A 26,818-nucleotide genomic window follows, 5' to 3' on the forward strand; every position below is an offset into this window, starting at 1 on the left:
GCGAACCGGGATTGGAACCTAAGTACGGGTAGGGAAGGCGGACTCCACTGGCAAGCAGCGAACGGGACAACCGCACCCAGCGCCCCCCACCTTCCCCGGGGGCGAGGCGCTCCGAGGAGCCGGCTTCCTGCAGACACCGACTAATAATCGATGCCAGGCGATTTGCAACCTGGCTCCTCCATGAGCCCCTGCTGCTGAGGCGCTTGCACCCCGCGGCTCGTGCCCCCGCCCCCGGCAGCCAGGCCGCTTGCAAATGGCTTCGTTTCCCGAGGCGGACTTCCAGCTATGCCCGCTGTGCAAGGAGATGTGCGGCTCGCCGGCTCCCATCTCCTCCAACTCCTCCACCTCCTCCTCCTCCTCGCAGACCTCCAACTCCTCCTCGGCGGGCGGCTCGTCCTGCGCCCCGTCCCGCCGCCTGCACGTCCTGCCCTGCCTGCACGCCTTCTGCCGCCAGTGCCTGGAGGCGCAGCGCCAGCACCCGGGCGCGGGGGACGCGCTCAAGCTGCGCTGCCCCATCTGCGACCAGAAGGTGGTGATCTCGGAGCCCTCGGGCATGGACGCGCTGCCCTCCTCCAACTTCCTCCTCAGCAACCTGCTGGACGTGGTGGTGGTGGCGGCCGCCGCCGCCGAGGAGCAGAAGAACAACGGCCGGGGGGGGGGAGGCGGCGGCAACCGGCACCACCACCCCCGGCAGCAGCAGCACCGCCCGGCCGGCAGCGGCTCCTCCGCCGCCGCCGCCGCCTCTGCGGCCGCCCCGTCCCCGTCCGCCTCCGGCGGGGGCGGCTCGTCCTCGCTGCTGCTCCGGCGGCCGCACAGCCGGCAGGGCGAGCCCCGCTGCAGCTCCTGCGACGAGGGCAACGCGGCCAGCTCCCGCTGCCTAGACTGCCAGGAGCACCTGTGCGACAACTGCGTGCGGGCGCACCAGCGCGTCCGCCTCACCAAGGACCACTTCATCGAGCGCTTCGGCGGGGCGCCCGGCGCCGCCGCCGCCGCCCCCGGGCCGGCCGCCCCGCTCGCCCTGGGCCAGCCGTACCCCGCCACGCCCTACAGCATCCTCGCCTCCGTCTTCCCGGACCGGGCCAGCTACTGCCAGCACCACGACGACGAGGTGAGCAACCCGCCCGCGCCAGTTCCGCCCCCCGGCGTCGGCCGGCCGGGATTTCACTCCCCCCGGGGCTGCCCCTTCCCGCGCGCCCCGTCCCCCACCTCCCGGAGCTGTCCGCGCTCCCCCGCCTGAGAAGCCTCCCCCCGGGCTGACGCCCGCTCGCCCTTCTGCCTCGGGCCCCTTCTCCCAGCTCTTCCCGTCGGGGGCCATGGAGTCCCTTCGCCCTTCTGGGGCTCCAGGCTACCGCCGCCTGCACCCGGAGAGGGCTGGCGGCGGCTACTCTGCCCGTGCCTGGATTCTGTTCGCACCAGCCGGCGGCTCCTCTTGAGTCCTCTCCCTTCGGCTAGCGATCGCTGATAGCCCTGGGAAACCGAGTCGGAAATATTCGAGGGGGTGGGAGGGAGCTGGTTAGCGTGTCTTAATTTTCCCGTCAGAAACAGAAGTGTAACATCAGAGTGTCTTTTGTGTAACGCTGGCTGTGGTAACCTGGGAGAGGATATTTGCCTTCAGAACAAGCACTTCCGAATGGGCCTGAAAGCCGGATAAGCTTTTAAAAGTTCTTTCCCAGAAACCGGTTTAGTGGTTGGCAGGGAGAATGTGCTGGTTTGCTTCAGACTGTCCTGTTTGGGAGGCTTCCCATCTCAACCGCACTCTCCTGCCTTAATCAAAGGGGGGAGGGAGGGAGGAAGAGAGGAGTTCTAAACCTTTTTCCACTTCCATTTGGTTTCAGTTGGAGATTGTTTCTTGTCCCTATGAATGTGGTTTCTTTTTTTTTCTTGATTGTTTAAGAGCACTAATCTATAAACTTACTGTTTCATTGGCTCTGCACTGCTAGAAGACCCACCAGTGTTCTTAACAGTTCACTTGATATTGTAAATATAAATATTTCAGAGGAAGAAGTATTGACTTCAGAGATCTAACACCTATTTTTGCTAACCAAAAAGTACTGTAGGTGAAAAATTGTCATTGGGTTTCATTGATTACTTCAAAAGATGGTTGTGCATTTTTTAAATTCTTGTTTTTCTATGGTGGAGAAATTAGTACACCTAGACAAAGAGTATGATTGTGAATCTGCCTTCTGGTCAGACCTGTGAGATAAGGAATGTGTATAGCTTTTCTGTGTGTGTGTGTGTGTGTGTGTTAAATATGCATATGTAGCCCTGTCTGTCCCAGGATATTAGAGACACAAGGTGAGTGAGAGTGTTTTATTGGGCCAACTTCTGTTGGTCTCTCTCACCCACCTTGTCTCATTTACTTTTTTGTGGAGGAGAGGGGTGGTTGTGGGGGGAGGGATGTATGGTTTCCACAGCACAAATTACTTTTATAGACTTAAATAGTTTGGGTAACGGATTTCCCCTAAAACTTGAATGCACATATAGTGAAATTAGAAACAGTCTTAAAAAGTCCCTGAATCTCAAGTTTATAGCTGATCAAAATTTTGGAATACATGGTAAACTGGCTTGAGGGGATGGGGAATCGTGTGTTACTTTTTTCAAAAGTTTAAAAACCAAATAACATGTAGAACTGTATTTTTAAAGATTTGAAGAGGTTTGTTGGAATGCAGAGAACATTTACAAAAAGAAAAGGAGGACTTGTGGCACCTTAGAGACTAACAAATTTATTTGAGCATAAGCTTTCGTGAGCTACAGCTCACTTCATCGGATGCAGTGTGAGCTGTAGCTCACGAAAGCTTATGCTCAAATAAATTTGTTAGTCTCTAAGGTGCCACAAGTCCTCCTTTTTCTTTTTGCGAATACAGACTATTCTGAAACCAGAGAATATTTAGATAGTCAAGTTTACTGTACTTAAGTCCTGACAGTAAGGAATCTTACTTCTGGAGTTAAGTATTCATTTTGATGGTGTTAACAGTAAAGAGGACAGACTTGTCTACAAGATATTGGTGTAGCATTAGCAATGCTCTGAATACTCCATTGTAGAAGTAGAAAACCATTAAAAGGTGTTGGAAGAAGACAATATGATGTAGCGGGAAAAATAAACTTTCAAAGGAAGTAATCAGTTTTGGCAAATGTGTTCATACTTGTCTACATACTCCTGGTTAAGATTATAGCTATATATTTGTATTACAAAGGAGTTTTGATATTACCAAACTAATTTTTTAAAAATAATATAGTTATTTTTGACTATAGTTTCTTAAAGACGTTAGTTGTGAAGACACACATTTTTCAACATATAGCTGAAATGTCTGTCCTAAAATAGTAACAATGTGTCAGTTTGGACTGACTTAACTTAAAATTGGAAAATGGCACTCCTCTCTTTCCCTTTCCTCTTTAGAGCTTAGCATGATGCCTCAGTGGAATTTTCCATTAACTTCATTGTTCAGGATGATTTACTCCCTTCTAGTTATTTTTTTTGTTGATTCTGTACTACTTTTGGAGATAAGATCCCTGCCTGAAGACTGAATGGGTGCAGAAAAATTCCATGGACGCTGCTGAATAAATATCTTTTCAATTGGTTGAAAAACTGGATGCATTAGGAAGTGTTAGTTCTATTTAGTAGCGACAACTAGGCTACTAGAGTTTTATGCCAATGTAATTCTGATTGATTTGTTTTCTAGTTCAGTTTTTTGATAAGGTTGTTAGAGGAGCAAAGAACAGAATATTTAAATTTAATAGAATGAGTGTTTTAGAAAGGCATGTTCTGGAGAAGGGGGAGGGACAATGAGCGGAAATGCAAAAATCTCCTCATTAGCACTTGGACCTCCTGTAGTGCTTGCAAAATTCCTCTGTCTACTAGTGGATGTCCTAAATAACAAATGTAACTATCAGTGTAAAATCCAGAATGGGGTAGACGATTACCCTTTGAAACAATACTTGTTCAGCATGAAGGGCCAGATATTTTTAAAGGAAGGAAATTTGGCCCATAGTGCTTTAGTTTAGAACAGACTTATTGGATGTCTGGTGATAACTGTAGTGAAATTCATTCACTCTTTTAAGTGTTCTTAAAGTTCTTTGTCACAATTTCCTACCAAAGCACAACCACATGCAGTAAGACTATGACAAGAGTGGTGTTACAGTTTTCAAAGTGTGTGCTCCGTACTCTCCAGCAACCAGCTAAGGGCAGTTCAGGAGCTGGAGCTCCCACTTAATACAGGTTAAATTCCAAGGGAGGAGTAAGCCATCTTGCATTCTTCTTCTTTTTATTTTAGATGTATGTGTTTTCTACATAAAAACGTTTTCTGGGGTACTTTTTAAAGTTTATTACATGAGCAATGGAGCTCCTCCTGTGATGGTCATCCTCTTCTATAAAACTTCACTCTGACTTCTTTGTAAAATGGCAAATGTTTCATTTACATTACAGCTTCAAATATAGGAATATAGATCTATGAAATTTAGTAATATATTTGTAGCATTTCATTATTGAAGTACTAATTGATGGCCACGTAGTGGTGGTGGTATATTAACTGATGTACATCTGGTGTCTGATAAATGAATAATAAGTACTTTGAAAATACTAAGACCATCGTCTGGAAGAAACCTCCTAATTGTTCTACAGAAACATAACTGACCAAGAAGTAAAGATCTGTGGTAGCAAAACTATACTGCATGGGGAAGAGTGGCTGAGAAAGGGTGAGAATTGTCATCTTGTTAACAAAATGCATTGTTGAATGAGGGGTTTTTACTTTTAGGAGCCTCTAATGGAAAAACAGCCTTCCCTGAGCCACTATTTAAACACTCCACTAAAAAGAAAATATTCATTCAAATAGCTAATAATGTAACTAACAAAAGCCAAGAAACTCCAAAGGAAGGCTGGAGTGGCAGCCTCAGCTTGGAATCTTCTTGCTCTAACAGTAGTTTAAAACATAAGTACATGTGCATTAACGTTAGGAGAGGATAGAGGTGAGTGTTATGGATAGTTACTTGTTCACAGCTTCAGAATTGAAGTACCCAGGTTCCTTGGGACTGGAAGTTAAAGTTACAACAGGATCAACATAGTCATTCAGCCTTTTACTGTAGATACATGAAGTTTCTTGTAGTCTGTTTGGGAGGGTCTCTTTAGATAAGTTGGGTTTTGTTCTGCTGTATACTGTTGATGCTCAGACTACACAGCTGTGTTGTATACTATGACTATTTCTATACAAAGTTATTGATAGGGCGCTACCATATTTATGGCCATGAAAAACACATCATGGACTGTGAAATCTGGTCTTGTGTGTTTTTACCGTATGCTATACAGCTTTCAAGGTGGAGTCCAGTGTTTCTCAGATTGGGGGACCTGCCCCAAAAGGGCATTGCAAGGTTACTTTGGGGTGGGTGGGAAAGGAAGGGGTGTCGTGGTATTGCAAGGCAGTTGGGCAGTGGCTGCTGACTGAGGGCCCAGCACTGCAGGCAGCAGCACAAAAGTAAGGGTGGCAATACTGTAGCATGCCATTCTTAGGCCTGGTCTACCCTTCTTTTGCGGCGGGGGGGAATCGGCCTAAGATACGTTGACTTCAGCTATGCTATTCTCGTAGCTGAAGTCAGCGTATCTTAGGTCAACTTACCTCGCATCCTCATGGCGCGGGGTCGACTGCCACCGCTCCCCCATTGACTCCGCTTCCACCTCTTGCCACGGTGGAGTACAGGAGTCGAAGGCAGAGCGATAGGGGATTTATCGAGTCTACACTAGATGCGATAAATTGATCCCCGATAGATCGATCACTACCCGCCAATCTGGCGGGTAGCGCAGCCGTACCCTTACTTATGTGCTGCTGCTGGCAGTAGTGCTGCCTTCAGAGCTGGACTCCTGGCCAGCAACCACTGCTCCAGCGCAGAAGTAAGGGTAGCAGTACCAGCCTCCCCCTACCATATCCTTGTGACCCCCACACAACTCCTTTTTGGGTCAGGAGTTACAACACTGTGAAATTTCAGGTTTAAATAGCTGAAATCGTGAAATTTATTGTTTTAAAAATCCTATGATCGTGAAATTGACCAAAATGGACCCTGAATTTGGTAGTGCTCTAGTTATTGACAATTCAGTGAGACTTTATGGCAACACTGAAAATTGCATAGAGCCCCATTTTCTTTAGTGTTTTAATATGATAATGTTGCACTTAAGAAAAATGAAGCAAACTGGGCTTTAATCTTGTTTATGTAGACTATTTCTGTTCAGGACTAAGGGCTTGTCTAGATGGGAAGTTAAGCCAAATTAACTGCAGATGTGAATTTAAAGTGCATCAAATCCCTGTGTGGATGCCTTCTTTCAAAAGTAAAGTGGCCTTTGTGAATTAAGCTAAACAAGTGAACTAAAACCACTTTCTTTCACAATAAAGTGTTCATGTAGGGGTTTAATGTGCTTTGCTCTGTACAGTGCCTTGAGATTTGTGGCTGAAAGATGCTATGTAAAAACCTAATATTAAGCAAAATTTAGTGTCTGGGTTTGTTGACAATATCTACAATATGAAATTTGAAGAATTTCTTAGCAATAGTAGTTTTGAGCATTACTGTAATGGTAAATGCTGCACACAGATGCATCTTTATTAAACATGGCTCTACTCCAAGAACTAACTTTTAAAAAGGCATTGTGGGATTCAGTGTTTGGGTCCCAATGATAACTGTATCAAGTGAGCCCAGCTGATATTCCTTAGTTCGCCTGGTATTTAAGTGATCTTTTAATTTCACATAATTGACAGTTGTTAAAGTTCTACACCTCAGATGAGGATCTTGGCTATGTTTGAGCTCTCCGTTGTCTCCTAGGATTTGCAGAGGGCTAACTGTCGCTTAAACAATTCTCATGAAACACAGAATGAAATGGTAACCACATCTCCCTCTTAAAGGGTGTCTACACCAGGGTTTTTTTTTCATGCACAAAATTTTCAATCCCTGCTACCACCAATTCAGTTGTGTTGCTGGTAATGATAGACGCGTTAGTGTAGACAGAATATCATCAATTGCCAGGAGCCATCTACATTAGTGTCCCCATTATTACTGACTTTGTTGCTGTCACTGGCTCAGCTCCATTTGAAAATGGGACCAGGGGGCAGGGGGAGAGAGGGGGAAGCCTAGTTTAGTCAAGGTCTTTGCAATGTTGACTCTTCGATGATCAGAGGTGCCTTAAGCAATAAAACAAATTTAGCAATATGATTCTGATAAACAAAAGAAAAATGGATTTTTTGAGTAAGATCCTATTTTAAATTTGCAGTTGAACACTTTACTTTCTGTAGTCTAACAATCATGTTTTTTTTTATTTTAAGACTTTCTTTTCCCAGACTTTTCTACATAGGAAGTTACTCCAAATTTACTAAAGATGTGACTTTTAAGCGCATTTAAACTCCTGTGTGAACACTTTCTTTCAGAAGAAAGTTATTTTAGTTCACTTCAGCATAATTCACAAAGGCCACCTTACTTTTGAATGAGGGCATCCACACAAGTGTTTTGTTGTTTTTTAAATTCACACCTGGAGTTAATTTGGCTTGTCTTCCTGTGTAGACATGCCCTTAGTCCTGAACAGAAATAGTCTATATAACACGATTATAGTCCACTAGGGGTGAATTGTTTTTGTTGCTCAATACATACTTTAATTTAGAAGGGTATTAAACCAGGACACTATGTAGCCTATTCTCTGTTCTCCCAGTGCACATGTTTAGAGCAGTGCAAACCCTTTTCATTTTAGGAGTGTAGAAGTAAATATCTTCAGCCATCTAGCTTTTGTAACAATGCACAAATTTTACTTGTTTGATGCAAAATAGTGCTCTGATATTACAGTGAAAGAATCCTCTGTTTCTGAGGATTATATGGATATGTATTGGACTGGTGTATTGCTTGCTGATTCTTCCAGAAGTTTCTCTGGTCCCGAACTTTTCATATCTAACATACAGTGACTTCAAATGTATCTTGTGTTTTAAACATCAGAGGGGTAGCTGTGTTAGTCTGTATCCACAAAAACAACGAGGAGTCTGGTGGCACCTTAAAGACTAACAGATTTATTTGGGCATAAGGTTTCATGGGTAAAAAACCCACTTCTTCAGATGCATGCTCCTCATTGTTTTTGTTTTAAACATGTAGTTTTTCCTCTTTTATGCTTCATCACACAGAGATTCTTACTTTTTACTAATAGTGTTTTTTGGTGTTTAACGTGACCAGTTTGCATTCCTTGTTATGGTAGCAAGCACCATACAATCTTTGCCCAAACATTCCTACAGCATTTTTGGCTAAACAAACTAGAAATCTTATTATTCTGGTGTCCGTAAATTCTGACATCACTACTTTATTTGCCTAATTAAGCATGACTTCAGACAGTTTCCACTGAAACAAAACTTGAAGAAACTCAAAGTCCCTGAAACTGTTTAGATAAGTGCTTTTTTGTGTGTGGGTGGTTGTGTGTGTTTTGTTTTTCTTTAATTAAAAAAAAAAAAGCCTAGTCTGTCTCTTTTTTAGAAGTTGGCAACACTGGCTAGAAATTATATGCAGACTAAACTATAAATTGCTGAGTATGTAATAGATTACACGAAAAACACAGTGAAGACATGCATATTGTGTGCATGTACAAGCTGCTCATTGGTGTATATTGAAATTTTGCTTCTCTGGCAATACTGAAATTATGCAGATCTCAAGAGATCAAAAATCATGAGTCAGACCCCCAAAATCATGCTTTTATTTTCTTTTGTTAAAATTATATTGTGGGTTTTTTAGTCTCTTGAATTTTTTAAAAATTCTGTTGGGTGTATGCGAGAGAGTTAGTGTTGCTCTTCTCACAAGTGTATTGGGAAAGGTGATTTTTTGGCCCTGCTAAAGGAGCTCTCACCCCCATTGCCTGCCCAGCAATTAATCCTGTCCCCCATTCTTTCTCAGTTCAGTCCCCAGCCTTATCACTGCTCCTCTTAGGGTTCTTCGGGTGCAGAAGGGGAGGAGGAGGCGGCGGCGGCGGCACTGTCCTGTTCACATCCCTCCAAGGAGGGGAAGAGGGAGTGGAGCTCTGCTGAGCTGCTGGTTTGTTCTCCCAAGAGGAAGCAAAGGGGAGAGACTGCCAGCTTCCAGCAGGGCTGAATTTCGCATGGGGTTGGAGCTTCTCTTGTCATGGGGAGACCAACTCCTGCACTCTCAGAAATCCTGTTGCTTGTGATGGCTAGCAGTACATATCCTGTGCTAGATGGACAATGCCAGGTGACATCATAACTGATGCGTACATGGGTAAGATTTAAGGGGTCATCTACTGTCTGGGCCTCAGTGTGCCATGACTGTTTTTAACACAATAATTATTTAGAATCTTTGTTTTAAAAAATCTCAATGTATTTGTAAAACGTCTTTTAAATATTTTGATCAGTTATACAATGACAATAAAATAAAATTAATGTATTCTGATTTAAACAATCATAACTGCAAGTAGCTAGGTGTAATTTGTTTCCCTGGGCTCTTCCACGCCTCCCTTTCTCCTGCTACCATGACCCTCTGCTCCTTTCATAGGGATGAAAGCAGGGCAGTGGCAAGGACAGGTCTGGTCCTCCAGAGGGTCTCTTGCCCACAGCTGGGCACCCCTGTTTTCAAACCAACTCTGAAAATCACTGGAACAAAGGAGATTTTTGCATTTTCTCAAGAGCTGCTGCTACGGGCTCCAAAACTGTGTGACTCACAGTTAATTTGCAAGGAGTTGGCAACAGTAATATCAACACTGAGAACTCCTGTCTGCTTCAGTACTATTTAACATTAAAACCTGTGAGTTCAAATGCCTTTACAATTGTTTTTCTTCTCTTCAAAAGAGAAATGAAGAGGTGTCAGAACTGTGGATTTTGTGGGGGGTAGGGGTTTTTTTTTGTTTTTTTGTTTTTTTGGCTGTAGCAGTTAGATCTTGTATTGCATTACAGTTTTCCTTTCTAAAGGCTGATTGATATTATATATATCAAACTAGAAAATTCAAATGTACCTGCATCTGCTACATTAACAGCTTAATGCCTTTTTAAACTTATGCTAGCTGGTTGTCGTGTAACTTGGGCTCCCCCTAGGACATACTACAACCAGCTAGCTTATGTTAAACTATGCCTATACTAGGTGCTAAGTTGTTTCAAATTTTACTTGAGTTAAAATAAATTTAAAAAACACTTTTTTCCTAGCCTACATAATGTCAAGAGTATATGATATTCAAATGGCTTTCTATGTTGCTGTTATGTAGGCCTGGCAATATTATATATATTTTTTTATTATTTGATGGATAATAGAGGCTTCTTATTAAGCAATTTTTAAAACATTTTTCTTAAATTCACAGTTGCAGGAAATTATGCAGGGGACAGACAATTTAATGATAGACATTGAGATTCCAAAACTTAAAACTTCATACATCATAATGCAAATTGTCCACATGACAAAATATACAAAGTAAATATCCTAAACTCAACAAATCATACCTATTTTACGATTAATTCACTAGTCCATTTCTAACCAGCCTAATTCAAAAGTCTACATCACTGGATTTTGACTAAGTTCTGAAGCAGCGTTTTTCTTACTTTGCCTAAATTTCTGTTTTATTATTGTTGGAAGGTTGTTGTTGTCAGTTTGTGTGTACAGTGAGATTGATGTGTACCAATTAAAAAATATGTAATCCTTCCAAGCCTACTGTTACTGCTTTTCTACCAGATCCATTGCTTATCTCTTTTCAAATACAATGCCCACACATGCTGATGAACTGCAGGAACTGTTACAGGGTTTTTTCCCCCTGCTCTTGAATGTACAAAGTTTTAGGATTTTTGACTAGGATGACTGGCTAATGCAAGTAGACTTTTACCCCTTTATGTTTAGTTTTTTACTATTTAACACTATTATGCAGGTTAATTATAGCTACAAAGCTTCACATTTTCCCCCTCCCCCCCAAAGTAGCTTTAAAATTCCTGAAAATAAATATTTATTAAAAAAAAAAAAAGACAGAACACTCCATCACCCTAGGAATCTTTAGAATATGCTGCACTAGAGAACCATTTGTTTGGTGCTGTAAAGTAAATTATGACTACATAATACAACCTACTATCATGTCAAGGAACCTACTAACATTGTTTTCGTACAATATGATTCTGTTTAGTAGTATGGATGGATTATGAGTAGCCACTGGACTAGTCAGTATTGGTCTGTCATGGGACAAGCTTAATATTTTTGTGATCTTGACCCATGTCATGTCAGGTAACTGGGTGCAGGGTGTTAAGATAAAGATTTTCTAGCACTTTTGTGTTGCAACTTTTACATGGTACTGGAAGTAAACTATATGCTTGCAAATAATCGAGCAAATGAAACCACCTGAATCCCTCACTGTGGAAGGGAACTTGTTAGAACTATTCTATATTGACTTTTAATATGCTCATTGATAGGGCCCTACCAAATTCACGGCCATGAAAAACGTGTCCCGGATCGTGAATCTGGTCGTTTGTGTGCTTTAACACTATACTATACAGATTTAATAGGGGAGACCAGCGTTTCTTAAATTGGTGGTCCTGACCCAAAAGGGAGTTGCAGGGGCGTTGCAAAGTTACTTTAGGGGGATCACGGTATTGTGACCTTTGCTTCTGCACTGCCTTCAGAGCTGGGTGGCTGGAGAGTGGCAGCTGTTGGCCGGGTCCCCAGCCTTGAAGGCAGTGCCATGCCAGCAGCAGTGCAGAAGTACGGGTGGCAACACCATACAATACCGTCCTTACTTCTGTGCTGCTGCTGGTACTGCATTCAGAGCTGGGCCCCCGACCAGCAGCTGCTTCTCTCCGGCTGCCTAGCTGTGAATGCAGCACCACTTCCAGCAGCAGTGCAGAAGTAAGCGTAGTAGTGCCGCAACACACCCCTACCCCTCTTTACAATAACCTAGCAAACCCTGCCACAGCAACTTTTTGGGTCAGGCTCCCTACAACTACAGCACCATGAAATTTCAGATTTAAATATCTGAAATAATGACAAGGAGTTCTTGTGGCACCTTAGAGACTAACAAATTTATTTGAGCATAATAAACTGGTTAGTCTCTAAGGTGCCACAAGTCCTCCTTTTCTTTTTGCAAATACAGACTAACACGGCTGCTACTCTGAAACCTGAAATAATGACATTTACTAATTTTAAAATCCTATGACCATTAAATTGACCAAAGTGGACCATGAATATGGTAGAGCCCTACTCATCACTGTAGCCTCCGAGCTTCCAGTAGTGAATTAAGGAACATGACTCTACACTTGTCGTGTGTATGTGTTCTCTCATCATCTCCCCACAGGGGAAAGCATGTGCAGTGGAGTGTCTTGTTGGATAGGTGGGGTTGCTTCCTTTTCCCCCGAGGCCAGTGCTTCCAAGCGTTTCTGAAGAGCAAATGTTACTGCAGAGAAATTAGAGCAGAATCAAGGATGTCACTCGGGAATGGCACAGCTTTTTACAAGAAACTGTCTGGCAAGTTAGATCATTGAGCCTTATGCTACAGATCTATGTAATCGAGCTAAGTTGTGGGAGTAGATGAACAAAGTGGAAGCTAAATTATTCGTTACAATGGATAACCGGGCCAAAATTTAAACCACAAATGGATGCGACCCCGATGCAACTCAAGAGAGCGATGGGCATTGTAGCGCTGATAAAAATTGTGCCTCTCAAATTAGAGCGTTGGCAAGCAATGAAAACTGAAGTGCACCTAACTTAAAAAATACCAAAGCACAAAGACTGAATACAAAGGCAAACAAATAGCAGATACCAGATTTGTTGACACATTTATTGGAAACAAACTGCAACATGACAAAAGCGCAAGGGGTTTGGCATCACAAATGCAATTAAAAACAACGTCTCTGAGACTGTAAACCCTTGGGAGGCCATGTAACATAAACCGTTGAGTAGAGGCAGAGAAGTTCTGTTGGAGCTAGGCATGGATGCTGCCCCTGATAGTAAGGAATCAGTCTGAAAACAGCAGTAACTACAAGAAACAATGCAAAATAACTACTGAACCATGAGAGCCTTGAAACTGCCTTAGTCCAAGGTTGGCACCAATCTAATTTTAAATAGGAATGATTACAAGTGTCCTAATACTTGACTATTTTTGCTTTCCTTTGTAGTAAGTGTTTGCCTATGTGACAGAGCCATTGAAATTCAAAGGTGGTGGCTATTAACAAACCTTCACTAAGAAGCAGCACAATGTATCTCCTTTGTTAGACCTTCAGATCATCTATCCTAATCTCCATCTTATATGTCCCTATGTGGATTTATGTGAGTTGGCCATATTTAGTTTGTGGTGGCTTTTCTTTTTCCTGACTCATTAGCTACTGGTTTCCTTTTCAGGGACTATACAGAGATTCTTAGGGTATTTCTACACTGCAGTTAGACACCTGCAGCTGGCCCTTGCCAGCTGACTGAGGCTTGTGGAAGTTGGGTTCTTTAATTGCAGTGTAGACTTCTGGGTTCAGGCTGGAGCCCAGGTTCTAGAACCTTGCAAACTGGGAGGGTCCCTGATCTCGGGCTGCAGCCTGAGACCCGAAGCCTACAGTGCAAACAGGCAGCCTGAGTCAGCTGGTATGGGCCAGCCACAGGGTTGTGTGTGGTTTTTGTTTTGTTTTTTGTTTTTTATTGCAGTGTAGAATACCCTCAGTGTAGAGAGGTGCTGATGAATGGCTGCAGGCAAGCTCATTTGCTTGGGGAAGGCTTCACACAGGTCTCATAGGTGCTAATTGTCATTATCTACGAAAATGAGCAATATTTCATCTTCAAACTGTATCCATTACAGGGCTTACTATAGTAGTGACACCAACCATACCAAACAGCAGGATGTAGTGACCGAGTTAGATTTTTCAAAGGTATTTAGGTGCTGTCAAGGTTCCTTCCCCACTCTGAACTCTAGGGTACAGATGGGGGGACCTGCATGAAAACCCGCTTAAGCTTATTTTTACCAGCTTAGGTTAAAACTTCCCCAAGGTACAAACTATTTTACCTTTTGACCTTGGACTTCATCGCTGCCACCACCAAGCGTCTAACAAATATATAACGGGGAAAGAGCCAACTTGGAAACATCTTTCCCCCCCAAAATCCTTCCAAAGCCTACACCCCCTTTCCTGGGGAAGGCTTGATAAAAATCCTCACCAATTTGCATAGGTGAACACAGACCCAAATCCTTGGATCTTAAGAACAATGAAAAAGCAATCAGATTCTTAAAAGAAGAATTTTAATTGAAGAAAAAGTAAAAGAATCACCTCTGTAAAAATCAGGATGGTAAATACCTTACAGGATAATCAGATTCAAAACATAGAGAATCCCTCTAGGCAAAACCTTAAGTTACGAAAAGACACAAAAACAGGAATATATATTCCATTCAGCACAACTTATTTTATCAGCCATTTAAACAAAACAGAATCTAATGCATATCTAACTAGATTGCTTATTAGCCCTTTACAGAAGTTCTGACCTGCATTCCTGCTCTGGTCCTGGCAAAAGCAACACCGACAGAGACAGCCTTTGTTTCTCCGCTCCCTCCAGCTTTGAAAGTATCTTGTCTGCTCATTGGTCATTTTGGTCAGGTGGCAGCGAGGTTATCCTAGCTTCTTAACCCTTTACAGGTGAAAGGATTTTTCCTCTGGCCAGGAGGGATTTAAAGGTGTTTACCCTTCCCTTTATATTTATGACAGGTGCCTAAAGATATGGATAAGTGGGACTTTAAAAAGTGCCTAAAGCCAATGTGAGTTACACTTGTATGTGCTTCTGAAAATCCCATCTGCCTCTTTAGACACCTAAAATGCCTTTGAAAATCTGGCCATTTGTTCCCTGAATTGTAAGTAGTCTGAAACAAAATAGACTGCTTCAGAGAAAGTTCAGTCAGCAGAATATGTAAAAGAAGATAGCCATGTTTGTAGCAAAGATGAGTCAAAAATTCTTGAATTGAGAATCTTTAGATGAGGCTTAACCAGGAAAAACTATTAATCTCACTGGAGAAGGAATTCATCTACCTTCCTTCCTTGTGAGCAGAGGTGACTTGAGATCTTTTGGAGGTTGAACTCCTAGTTCCCTATTCTAGCAATCATTTGCAACAATCGGCCACCCATCACGGTCTCTCATGGATTCTCTGTCAGTCTGAAAAAGATTAAGAACAATGGCTGTATGTCTGATAAAATGCTTAGCAGTCAGATAATTCAGTGCTGATATTTTATATTGTCATCATTAGACTTCAGAGTTAAACTGAATGGGAGTAGGCTAAGACTAAAACAATATTCCAAGAGGTAATTTATAGACATGAGCAGATGGGATAGCAGCAGTCACAGTCTGAAAGTTATGTTCTTGGGCTAGAAAGTTTAATTTTGTAAATGAGAGCTTCTGATGAGACAGATTCTGCTCACTATTCTGTGGCAGGATAAGTATAAGGAACATAGACCCCGTTGTTCATCTTGGTATGGGCCTTGTGGCATTGGCTGCATATTGGTGAGTTCAACATGTACAACCTAAATAATACTTAGTTTGCAGCGACATGCTGTACACAAGGGTTTGGACTGGTTCCAAAGACTCTTCTTTCATCATTGTGTCATGTCCATGATGGCCAGTGATGTGAGATGTGTCAGAGATTGCTCACAATATATACTGGTATTCTGACTTTATGTTCCTTGATGAAGCCCCACTTAAGAGCTGTATACCTTTTTGGGGTAAGAAAGGGGGAACCATATACGTGTGTATGTGTATATAATAAGCTTAATGTTGCCATCAAAATGAAAAATGTATTACACTTTGAACTAGGCTTAAACAATTAGACTAATGAATATCCTTGTTTTCATATCACAATTCTGTTCATTAATCATGCATGTGGCAGGGTAATTGCATACTGCATTGTATTAAATGGACCCTTCTGTTTGTTATAGTCTGTTTGATTTGGAGGTCATTCACAGTGTCAAAACTGCTTTCTAGCTTTATTTCATTACAAATGTGATTCCAGCTGTTGCTTCAAGCCCATACTTATACAGAGCAACACAGCTAGAACCAAGACCTAAGACATTAGTAAACAATAAATTTCTTGAGAACCTACATTTAGCTCTGGCATCTCCAAGTCAAATATAGTGACTCACAAAAAGCTTCATTTTGTAAAAACTAGTGTCAATGCTTAAATCTATGGTGTAATCCTGGGGTTCTCAAACAGGGGGTCGCAAGGTTATTACCTGGGGGATCATGAGCTGTCAGCCTCCACCCCAAACCCCACTTTGCCTCCAGCATTTATAATGGTGTTAAATACATTAAAAAGTGTTTTTAATTTATTGGGGGAGGGGGGTCACACTCAAAGGCTTGCTGTGTGAAAGGGGTCACCAGTACAAAAGTTTGAGAACCACTGTTAGTTTGCTTTCTTCTGGACTGGCCTAATTTTCCTAGCCAGTTCTCCCCTGTTACATTTACTCATTGGGGAGCAAAGGGAGCAACTGCAGAACTAAGGCTGGGGGAATCCCTGCTAAACATGCAAAGTTGGAAGACAGGGTGGGGAAAAAAGATAAAGTGCAGGATTCGGACAGCAAACTGAAATTAACTGACCAATGTCTCTGAGCAAGAAAACATTTTTCTTGCTGCGATTGCTTATCTAAAATAAAACTTAAAGGTACCAAACTATAGTTTCCTTCCTCTCGTTCACCTCTTCTCCCCATCCCCCACATTGAAACCTAGTCCCGTAGGCCAGGAGAAGGGATTAAATGACTCAACTATACTGAAATTTTTGGACAAAGGAGCCACAGCTTCCATTTTTCTGTCAGCATTTTTCTTTTTAATTTATTGGGGAAGCATATTTCTTTATGGGATCAGAAATCAGCAGAAAGTCTACTTGATCTTTACTGAGTACTTGAAGTTACTTCTGTGTCATCTCCTTGCTTGAGCGAATGACTGGAAAGATTTGCTGAGTATATTAACCCCCCTGCCCCTTGTTTGTATTTACTATACTTAAAAGCTTCAGTCATGGACCAGGTTTTAATTGCACTAGGCTGCATGTACACAAACCGTACATATTTCCTCTCGGACTTACCCCAGCTATCTGGCAGTAAATTCTTCCCTCCTCACCCCCAGTGTGCCCTACTAACACAGTGTCAGTGGCTTCCCCTGCAGCCCAAACACAAGACATCATCAGCCCAGACAGAGAACTCCAGGAGGCTCTGGAAGTCCTACTATGACCCATACTATGGGGTTAGGGATCAATGGTACCCTGCTGGGGTCAGTATCTGTTCCCTTATATACCTACCCTCTGGCCATATGTGGGACCATGGAATCCATACATGTGGAACCCAGACTATGAGGACCCTGGGCACTGTCCTCCAGAGATCACCTCCAAGGGAGGAGTCTCAGCCACCTGTTGCTTAACAGGAATAGTTGGTATTGTCCAATTCACTGACAGCATCTTCATTTTCGGGTGAGGCGGTGGCATCCGTCTCACCTCTCCCGCAGATGATAGGCCAGGAACTCCTGAGGAGGGTTATAGAAACCCTCCAGATCCCATTGGGAAAGGTTCAGGATCCTCCCACCGATAAGCTTCTAGACATTCTCCACACTCTGACTGTGAGCACCACTTTAGAAGAGCCAATGAGCCCATATGGGAGCTTGCTAAAGCTGTTTGGCACACATCAGCCACCTGTGCCCTGTCACTAAAGAGAAGTACTCTGTGCCCTCCAAAGGGACTGAATTCTTGTTCTCTCACTCTAGCCTGAGCTACCTCATGGTCCAGGCTGTAATGGAATGACACAGGCTGTACCAGTCCAGGCCCGCTCCCTTGGTCCATGCGACAGTTGAAGATCTCCCCTTAGAGAGTAACAGCCTGTTTAGTGAAAAGACTGCGTAGCTTCACTCCCTCAAGGACTCTGATGCCATGCTCTGCTCCTTGGGAACATGCACCCTGGCACCTTGCAGGAAACATTCTAAGCTGCCACCTCGTAGGTACTGACCAGCCCCCAAGGATATGACAGACATCTCACACCATCACAATCCCCTCTTCAGACCCCAGGCACCTATCAAGAAGGCATTTTGACAGGGCACTTGAGCCATCAACCAGACCTTGCACAACCCGTCTTCCCCCGTCACCTTTGGTGTCTGCCTGATCCGTTTTCTTCCAGTGTGGCAGCATATAACTTCAGATAGAGAGGTCTTGTACATTTATTTCAATCGGCTACACAATCAAATTCCTGTCTTCCCTTTCTCCAAAACTCCCTTGCCTGTCCCTCTTCAGGGACCCCACTCATGAGAGGATTCCCAAACAGGAGGTGGGCTCCCTAATACAGTTGTGAGCAATAGACCACATATAGCCTCAACACAGGTAGAAGGACCCTTAATTCAAATACATCCTAATCCCCAAAAGGAAGGGGGTCTGGAGACCTATCCTGGACCTAGCAGCTGGATATCTTCATCCATCATCAAGATTCAGGATGCTTACCCTGGCTGCTATAATCCCTTCCCTGAATGAAGGCAATTGGTATGCAGTCCTTGGTTTGGAGGATACTCGCCCAGTACACAGGAGATTCTTCTGTTTTATAGTAGGCCTAGAGCCCTTCCAATACAGTGTTGCCCTTCAGCCTATCAACTGCATCAAGCGTCTTGCCAAAGGTTCTTGCTCTGGTAGCGAAGCACCAGCTCTGACAATGCAAACCAATATTTCCTTAGATGACTGACTCTTCAGGGGGTGGTCCTATCAGAAGTCTCCTCCTTTCTTGACCTGTTTCACTCCTTGGGACTCCAGATAAATCCAGAAAAGTCCACTTTAACCCAAGAGTTTTATAGAATTTATTTGGCGTGAATCTGTTCTCAATTGAGCCACGGCATAACAGCCTCAACAGATTCCTCCCCATGAGTGACCTCACTACTCAACTTGAACTCAGCCCTCAATGAGAGTTTGGTCCTACTGAGCCACATGGCCTGATGCACTGACCCCCTTTGCAAGGCACTGTCTCCAGTGCCTCTAGGCATGGCTGAGAAAGGTCTGGGCTCCAAGCAGAGACCTCTCTGGATAAACAGGTCTTGTAACATCTGTCAATCATTCATCTGAGGGGAAATAAAGGACAATGTCTGCATAGGGGTTCCTTTTGTTCCTATTCCACCTATAAAGACTGTCATGACGGATGCCTCCTTACTGGGTTGGGGAGTGCACCTGGACAACCATACAGCTCAGGGTTCCTGGCTGCACAAGAGTTTGCACAGCACGATTTCTGCCCTTCATCAGGTCCTCTCATGTCCAGGTAGTGTCAGACATTTTGACCACTGTTTGCTTGTTATAACCAGGATGGGTAGGGATGCAAAACCATGCTCTGAAGTGTCCCTAGCCTCTGTTTGTGGAAAACTGTGACTGGGTAACAGGGGATCATTTGATTACCTGTTCTGTTCATTCCCTCTGAAGCACCTGACATTGGCTACTGTCAGAAGACAGGATACTGGGCTAGATGGACCTTTTGGTCTGACCCAGTATGGCCGTTCTGATTATATAAACAAATAAGGGGCAGCAAGATCCACCCCTCTCTGCAGAGACACAATGAAATTCTGTAATTCCATGTCCAGCATCAGAGAACCCTTTTCTGCAGTGAACTCCGTAACAGACCGCTTCTGCAGACACTTTCATGAGGCGCTCAAATGAGAGCTCTGTTCTTGTGGTGGTCCAGCAGAATTTTTGGGCAGTGGGCATCACAATTATGGGACGTCTTTGCAACCCAGGGAAATAGGAAATGCCTGGCCTATTGCTCTTGGGACACCTTGGGCACAATTCCAGAGGAGATTTCTTCCTAGTGCAGTGGCCGGACTTGTCCATGTACATCTTCCCTCCCACTCCCCTGCTACCTCGTATCCTTCAGAAGGTCAAGCAGGTCATGGTGCTATCAGGATTACTGCTTCCATGGTGGCAGAAGCAGTTCTGGTTCTTCACTATCCTCTAGATGGCTTCTTACCCATGCATACACTTACAGCCCTTCCTGAGGCTACTGTCCCAGAACGGAGGCAGAACAAACCACCCCAACCTGGTGTCCCTCCATCTGGTAGGCCTAGTTTTTTGGATGGGCAAAGGAATTGTCTTGCTCAGAGGAGGTTCAATCCATCTTCTCAATTGGGGGAAATACTCTACAAGGAAGTGCTATGCCTTGTGGAAGAGGTTCTCCCTATAGGTATCAGCAGCATCACTAACCTCCTATTCTAGAATGTCTTCTCTCCTTGAAGTCACTGGGCCTATCCATCAGGTCACTGCAGGTACATTTATCAGCTATTAATATTAATCCCTTTTATCTGCCAGTGGGAAAACTAGTCAGTTTTCACCCATTCCACAACTGTAAGGTTCTTAAAAGGCATCTTCAGAACATTCTTGTTGGCATTACGCCTGTCTGGGACCTGAACCTGGTGCAGTTGACACTTATGACCCCTCCATTTGAGCCCTTGGCCTCCTGGTCCCTTTTAAACAAACAAAACAACGATAAGTGTGTTTTTTAAGATCGCCTTCCTAACCCCTATCACCAGGGCTCCTCGTGACAGACCTGGCTTACGTTTTCTTTCACAGAAAATCCTCATAGTAGTAGTGAAGACAGCAGCCTCCATTCCCTGGATGTATGCAGAGCTCTAGCCTTCTATCTGACCAGGACAAAGCCCTTCCAAAGATCTCTGAGGCGATTTATCTCTGTCGCTGAGAGAATGAAAAGGGAAGCAGTCTCTTCCCAAAGACTTTCAAAATGGATTTCTAACTACATCCTCTTCTGCAATGAACTTAAGGAAGTCATTCTTCCCCACTGCCTCTTATGCCATTGGTTGGGAGCATAAGGATGCAAAAAGAGTGCAGGCATGGACCAACAACTGACACTGCTGTTGAAGAGTTTCCAGTCTCAAGTGTGTGCACACCCACAGTGAGCACCCGGGGGAATCATACAGCTCAAAGAACTCCAGTTAGTATGAAGTAAGTAAGTAACCTTCTCTTTTTGGAAACCGATTAGCAATTTTCCAGTTAATTGTGTAGCTGGCTGTGCTGTGGGTGTTAATGGTCTGATAGCAGCACCTATACTAGTCCTCGCTGGAGGAGGTAGAAGAAATGTCATGGTTACTTCTAAGGTATGGGTCCAAAAACCAGTTTTTAAAAAGTTTATTCAAATTATTACATTAAAAATGTAAGCCCTTTAGGCAAAAAATGGATGCACGACCCTTAAGGGTGGGGGCAGGGAAAGAAGAATACTACCTTTCTTAAATGAATTGAGGACTAAGAAAAGAGAATAATCCATATCTGATGTTCTTAGCACTTGCCTGACAGTGCTTCCTGCTGCCACTTGGCTAGACAACAGGAAGGCTGTTTTTTGCCTACAAAAGTGTTGCATAGTTTTCAGTTGGGAACATGAGTGAGAGAACTCACGTGTGTGTGGGGAGGGGGAGGAAGAAGGGGGTTGTTTGTTTTAAGTTCTTGCTGAACATGAGCAGTGTAGCTCTGAGTTACTATAGCAAGCCTTTGTGGATCTTTTTTTTCCTTTTTCTGAGCAAGTAAGGTAGAACTTATTGTATGGGAGCTTACCCATTTTAAACACTTTTAAAAAGCTCCTCCCAGTCCAAGAAACTGCTTTTCAGAGTAAGCTGTCCTGCCTGTCATGTTCTTTTTCCCACGTGGTGTTCCAAAAGGACCCCATTCCTTGAGGTCTGGGGCTCTTCTTTGTTAAATACCCCTGCTGCCATAAATTAACTCTTCCCTGAAATGTTTCTGATCATGGTGTGGCAGAGCTTGTGACCTTGACACCTATGTCTGGCCCTGCCTGAACATGTGGATTGAAGCTGCATCTTCCAATATATGGTAGCCACATAAAAAAATTTAGTGGTAGGGCAGTCTTGGGCTTTCCCTAGGCTAGCTATTAAATGTTGGGTTGTTAATATCTGTTTACACTGCTGCCCTTTCCTTCTGTTTGCCATCGCCACCCTAAGCCACAATGAAGAGAATTAAGGGAAGCTTTACTTGAGAGAGATGGTGGCTTTTTTTTTGTTTTAATAAGGTTAATTGAGAATTTGCCTTGTCTGTCAGACTGAAGTTCAGATGACATCATTCATGTGATATTCATATTTACTAGACGCTCTAAGGGTTGAAAACTGTCTCATCTCTCACCTTGCATGTAGCTACATTAGATTAGATAGTGGTATGTATTCTTGTTTGTTCTGCTATAAAACATGTAGAATTCAGTAACACTGTGGCAGGGCTTGTGAAGGATTTAGCTCCTTGTTTACAGGCTAGCAACCCTGATGCCTTTGTTTGTTACCCACTGTGACTCCTGAATGTTCCTCTCACATAATTCAATATGGGGAATTGGGATCAAATTGGATGTCTTTACTGAAGGGATTGAATCCATCACAGGGAACCTGGGGCACTGAGGCGTCAATATTGAGCCACGTGACTTAATCTGTCTTAACTTTATGCTGTTAGCAAATGCTGCTTCCACGATCACATGCGTGGGGAACTATGACCACTCCATCATTCAGTAAGGGTTGGTGGTTGGGCTGGAAAAAATATTAACACTGACCATGATGATCTAATCCCGTCAGGAACATCTGGGTAGGTTGGCTCCATCTCGTTCCTATCCCTAGCACCATCCATGCCTCAAACTATACACTTCAACAGATATAGCTTAAATATCTGAATTGGGGGTTTCCTTCCCCCTGTTGCTATATGGGTTTCTCAGCCTACTGTTCCCATCTCCTCCTGAGACCTTGGGTTTAGGTTTCCCACTATCCACAAACAGTTGCTTGGAGGCCTTTATTTGAAGCTTTTACCCAGATCATATTGAACCTTTCATGGACTTTGTTGTAATTTATCTTGCACATCTGTTCACAGGTTCCCATTCCCAGCAAGGTGCTTCTAGGGATTTACTGATCGTTTTGTCCATTGACTGAATTCAAATTTGTCTGTTTTTTTCTCCTTGCTCCATATAGCCAGAAGGACCTATCTCCTCCTTCAGCCAGATATATTTTCTCTGCTTCTCCAAGCAGAGAGATGGTTCATCAGCTGATCACTAATGTTGCACAGTAGCATGTATCCAGACAGTGGTGTGAGCAATATGTTCAGCAAAACAACCTGATGTTCCTCTTTTAAATCTACCTGTGGCTTTTAGTTGATGTAGCTGTTTAAGCTCCATGGAATACTTTGGGCGCAGGGGATAGTCTGCAGAGGTCAGGCTTATAAAGTGGTATCCACTGCATGTGGGAAAGGGCACTGTGGGATGCCTAACCATATATTTTACCTTGGGCTGTCAATTAATCACAGTTAACTCAATTTGTTTTGAGTTAATCACTTAACTTGATTTAAAAAATTATTATTGTGATTAACAGTGCAATTAAAACTGCAGTTAAACAATAATAGATCATTTACATTTATTGTAAATATTTTGGATGTTTTTCTGCTTTTTAAAATCTATTGATTTCAGTTATAACACAGAATACAAAGTGTCTGCTGCTCATTTTATATTTTTATCACAAATATTTTCACTGTTTAAAAAATAAATAGTATTTTTCAGTTCACCTCATACAAGTACTGTAGTGCAATCTACAAATGTGGATTTTTTTGTTACATAACTGCATTCAAAAACAAAACCGTATAAAACTTTAGTGCCTACAAGTCCACTCAGTCCTATTTCTTGTTTGTCTCAGCAATTTGCTCAACAAGTTTGTTTACATTTACGGGAGATAAAGCTGCCTGCTTCTGATTTACAATGTCACCTGAAAGTGAGAACAGGCATTCACCTGGCCCTTTTGTAGCTGGCTTTGCAAGGTTTTACAGTTTTACTTTCGAGTGCAGTTAAGGAAAAATAATTTTACATTAGTAAGTTGCACTTTATTGTGAAAGAGATTACAGTACTTGTATGAGGTGAATTGAAAAATACTATTTTATCTTTTTTACAGTGAAAATATATGGAATTAAAAATACTATGAAGTGAGTAGTATATACTTTGTATACTGTTATAATTGAAAACAGTATATTTTAATGTGGAAAACATTAAAAAACATTTAAACCTATGGTATTGTGTTGTTGTTTAACAGTAATATTAAAACTGTGATTGATTTTTAAATTGTTTGACAGCCCTAATTTTACAGTAGGAAGGAGAACAGGATAGACTGGGATGGTTAAGGATGTCCGCATAGCAAATGGAGTTGTGAATATAGCCACTTAGAAGAACTAAACAGTGTGCTACAATAGGCCTCTAGCAAGGACAGCGCACAGTTAGAATCCACCAGTTATTAACTTTGGAGCTGCAGACATCTTGGGGAGAGTGGTGTAAGATTCCCCATGCCTGTGAATCAAAAATAATTAGCATGGATACCAGCCATAGAATTCTAGGTTCTGTTATTATCTTTTTCTCACTGATTCACTGTTTTAATTTAAAAAAAAAAAAAAAAAAAAAAAAGCTTACTAATACACATGAGCTGTCCTGAGGTGGTAAACACAAAAAAGGCACTCATGAGGCAAACTAGAGTAAAACTAAGTGAGGTCAACCCCAGGCTGGTGTATAGCACTGACTTTTTGCCAACTTTACTTCATGAGTAAAACTAAAGTGCTTTGTCTTCACTGTGGTTTTTACCTTGGGATAGCTTATGCGCCTCAGTTACATTGACGTAAACAAAACAAAAATATGCCTTTTATTGCAGTGAAGACAAGGTGTTGTGTGAACTTGGGAAAGTCGCTTAACACCACTGTATCTTTCCTTTACATCCTTACAGCTCTCTTGTTACAGATGGAGATGCAGGAGGGGTAATAGAGGAATGGAGATGATACTGTTCTTTAAAAAACAAAACAAAACCCCAAAAAACAAAAAATCCCAACAACTTTGCTCTACTTTTCCCTCAATTTTGACAGATTTTTGACCAGCTCAAACACTTATCCACCATTTGAAGCACTTTTAATCTCCAAGTGCTGTGAGAGTGCAAGTATTTAAAACAGAGATGTAAGCAAGTAGCCATATTCCTGATCTTAACAACCACAATTCTCTTCAACCAACAATGCACAAGTATTCCAGTATTGCATGTTTTCTCCCACAAAACCAAGAGAAAATAGTAGTGTGCTTTTAAGAATCTGTTTTTAAAAAATGAGTGGTGTATTGGAGTGCTGTATTGGTCTTGCTGATATTTGTCTCTAACCTTATCACTACTTCTGAATGTCTGTATTAATATTATTAAAAGAATGTTGCTGAGGCTTTCACATAGTGCAAGCATTATAAACTTCACTTTCAAAATGGGCTGTGGTGGGGGATGAAGGATTTTAAGGCCAATGTTAAATCTCTCAAACAAATCACTCAAAATATCCATAGTCTCCCAAAAGATGTTTCCATAATGGAACATTTGTTCAGTAGCTTTATAAATGGATTATTGTCTCAAATTCTCTTAAGTATCTATCTGTGATGGATTTAAAAATGCAAAATCTTCTTAAATCTGTTCAAAACTACTTTCAGTTGCTTTAAAACTATTTTGATGGGGCGAGGGGAAAAAAACCTAACTTCTTGACAAATAGAAGGACAGGAGTTTAACACTTCAAACATGCCTGACCTCCCACCCCAAAGCCATTTTGACATTCATTCCCTACGACTTTGAAAGAAAGATCCTTTTTAGTAGCCAAATGGCTTCCTCCTCTCTTCCCCTCCCCCAGCCCCTGCTCAGTGTATTTGCAATGCTCAGCCTTTGGTTGTTGCTGCCTGGTTGCATGGTTGTTGTATCTCTTACGTTGATGCTTAAATGGTCCTAAGGAAAACTTAACTGTACGGAATATGGCTGAAAGAATAACAACAAATGTTTCATGTAGTCCAAAACAAAGTTCTCTTGCCTCTCCTACTCTTCTCCCTCTCCTCCCCCGTTTCAAATTGTGTGAAGTCCTAAATGTAGTAGTCATGTATAGAGCTGGTTGGGAAACATTTCCCATTTGTTACTGCAAAAAATTCAAAACCTTTTGTTCAGAAAAACCTCAATGAAAGGGTTTTATCAGGAAGCCAAAAATTTTATAAACTGAAAAGCTTTTCTTTTTGACAAAAATGCAGTTGAACTTTTCCACAGAAACTTTTTTTTTTTTTTTATCAAAACACAAGCTTCAAACAAAATTTGTTCAGGTCTTTGTTATGGATGGCTTTTCTCTATTGTTGGTGGTGAGTTTTATTTAGTCACACTTGCATTTATGAAAGCAAGCTAGGTCTTTTTAACACCATCATTTAGGGGGCTGAAATTAAAATTTGTTTTTCCATAAATCTGGTTTATTCTGATCCAGTGAGGACTTAGGGGTGAGGAGAGGCTTGCCTGGCAGCCATCTACTGCAGCAAGGGAAAGGGTGTGACCGGATATTGGGGAATGGGTCCCAGGCCCTGGTACTTCTGGGGATTGATTTCCTGTTTACTAAAGTATGGGGATGAGAGGTTATTGGGATTCCATTTCTGACTGCCGCAGACTTGCTGTGTGACCTTGGAGAGTTAAGTTACTCAATTAACCTGCCTGAGTTTGCACCATCTGTACAGTTACAGGAGTGAGGACTAGTTTGCTGTTCTAAAAGAGTTTTTGGCACTGCAGAAGTGCAAAGCATGGTGTTCTGTGACCTGGCACTTGTTGCTGCTTGCCCCTTCTCTCCTTACCTTTAATGAGCAGCCTCTGTTGTGAGCCCAAAAGTACTTTGCATATCTCATAAAGCATGTGACCAACAGTGGACCTTGGCCTGTTGTGAACCCCAGCCACAGAACAGGACAGCAGAGCTACTAGAACTTGCTTGTTAAACCAGAGTACTTTTCCTCCAACGAATGCTCAGAGTGATAGGTGAACTACAAGGAACAAACTGGAGAATATCAAAAGGTAATGAGAGAAGATGGAACACTTTATTTTGTGCAAGAAAATC

At 42.6% G+C, this 26,818-nt stretch overlaps 1 protein-coding gene across 1 annotated transcript in view; it reads left to right on the plus strand.

Annotated features, from left to right (window-relative positions):
• The first annotated feature begins 253 nt into the window (after positions 1–253).
• The window catches only part of TRIM71 (tripartite motif containing 71), a 96,637-nt gene continuing 70,072 nt past the window's right edge, over positions 254–26,818 (plus strand). The window contains exon 1 of the mRNA XM_077809300.1: positions 254–1,108. Within this exon, the coding sequence (XP_077665426.1) occupies positions 254–1,108 (855 nt within the window). The remainder of the gene's footprint in view (positions 1,109–26,818) is intronic.

The sequence above is a fragment of the Eretmochelys imbricata genome, chromosome 2 (genome assembly GCF_965152235.1).
Source record: "Eretmochelys imbricata isolate rEreImb1 chromosome 2, rEreImb1.hap1, whole genome shotgun sequence".
Classification (NCBI taxonomy): Eukaryota; Metazoa; Chordata; order Testudines; family Cheloniidae; genus Eretmochelys; species Eretmochelys imbricata.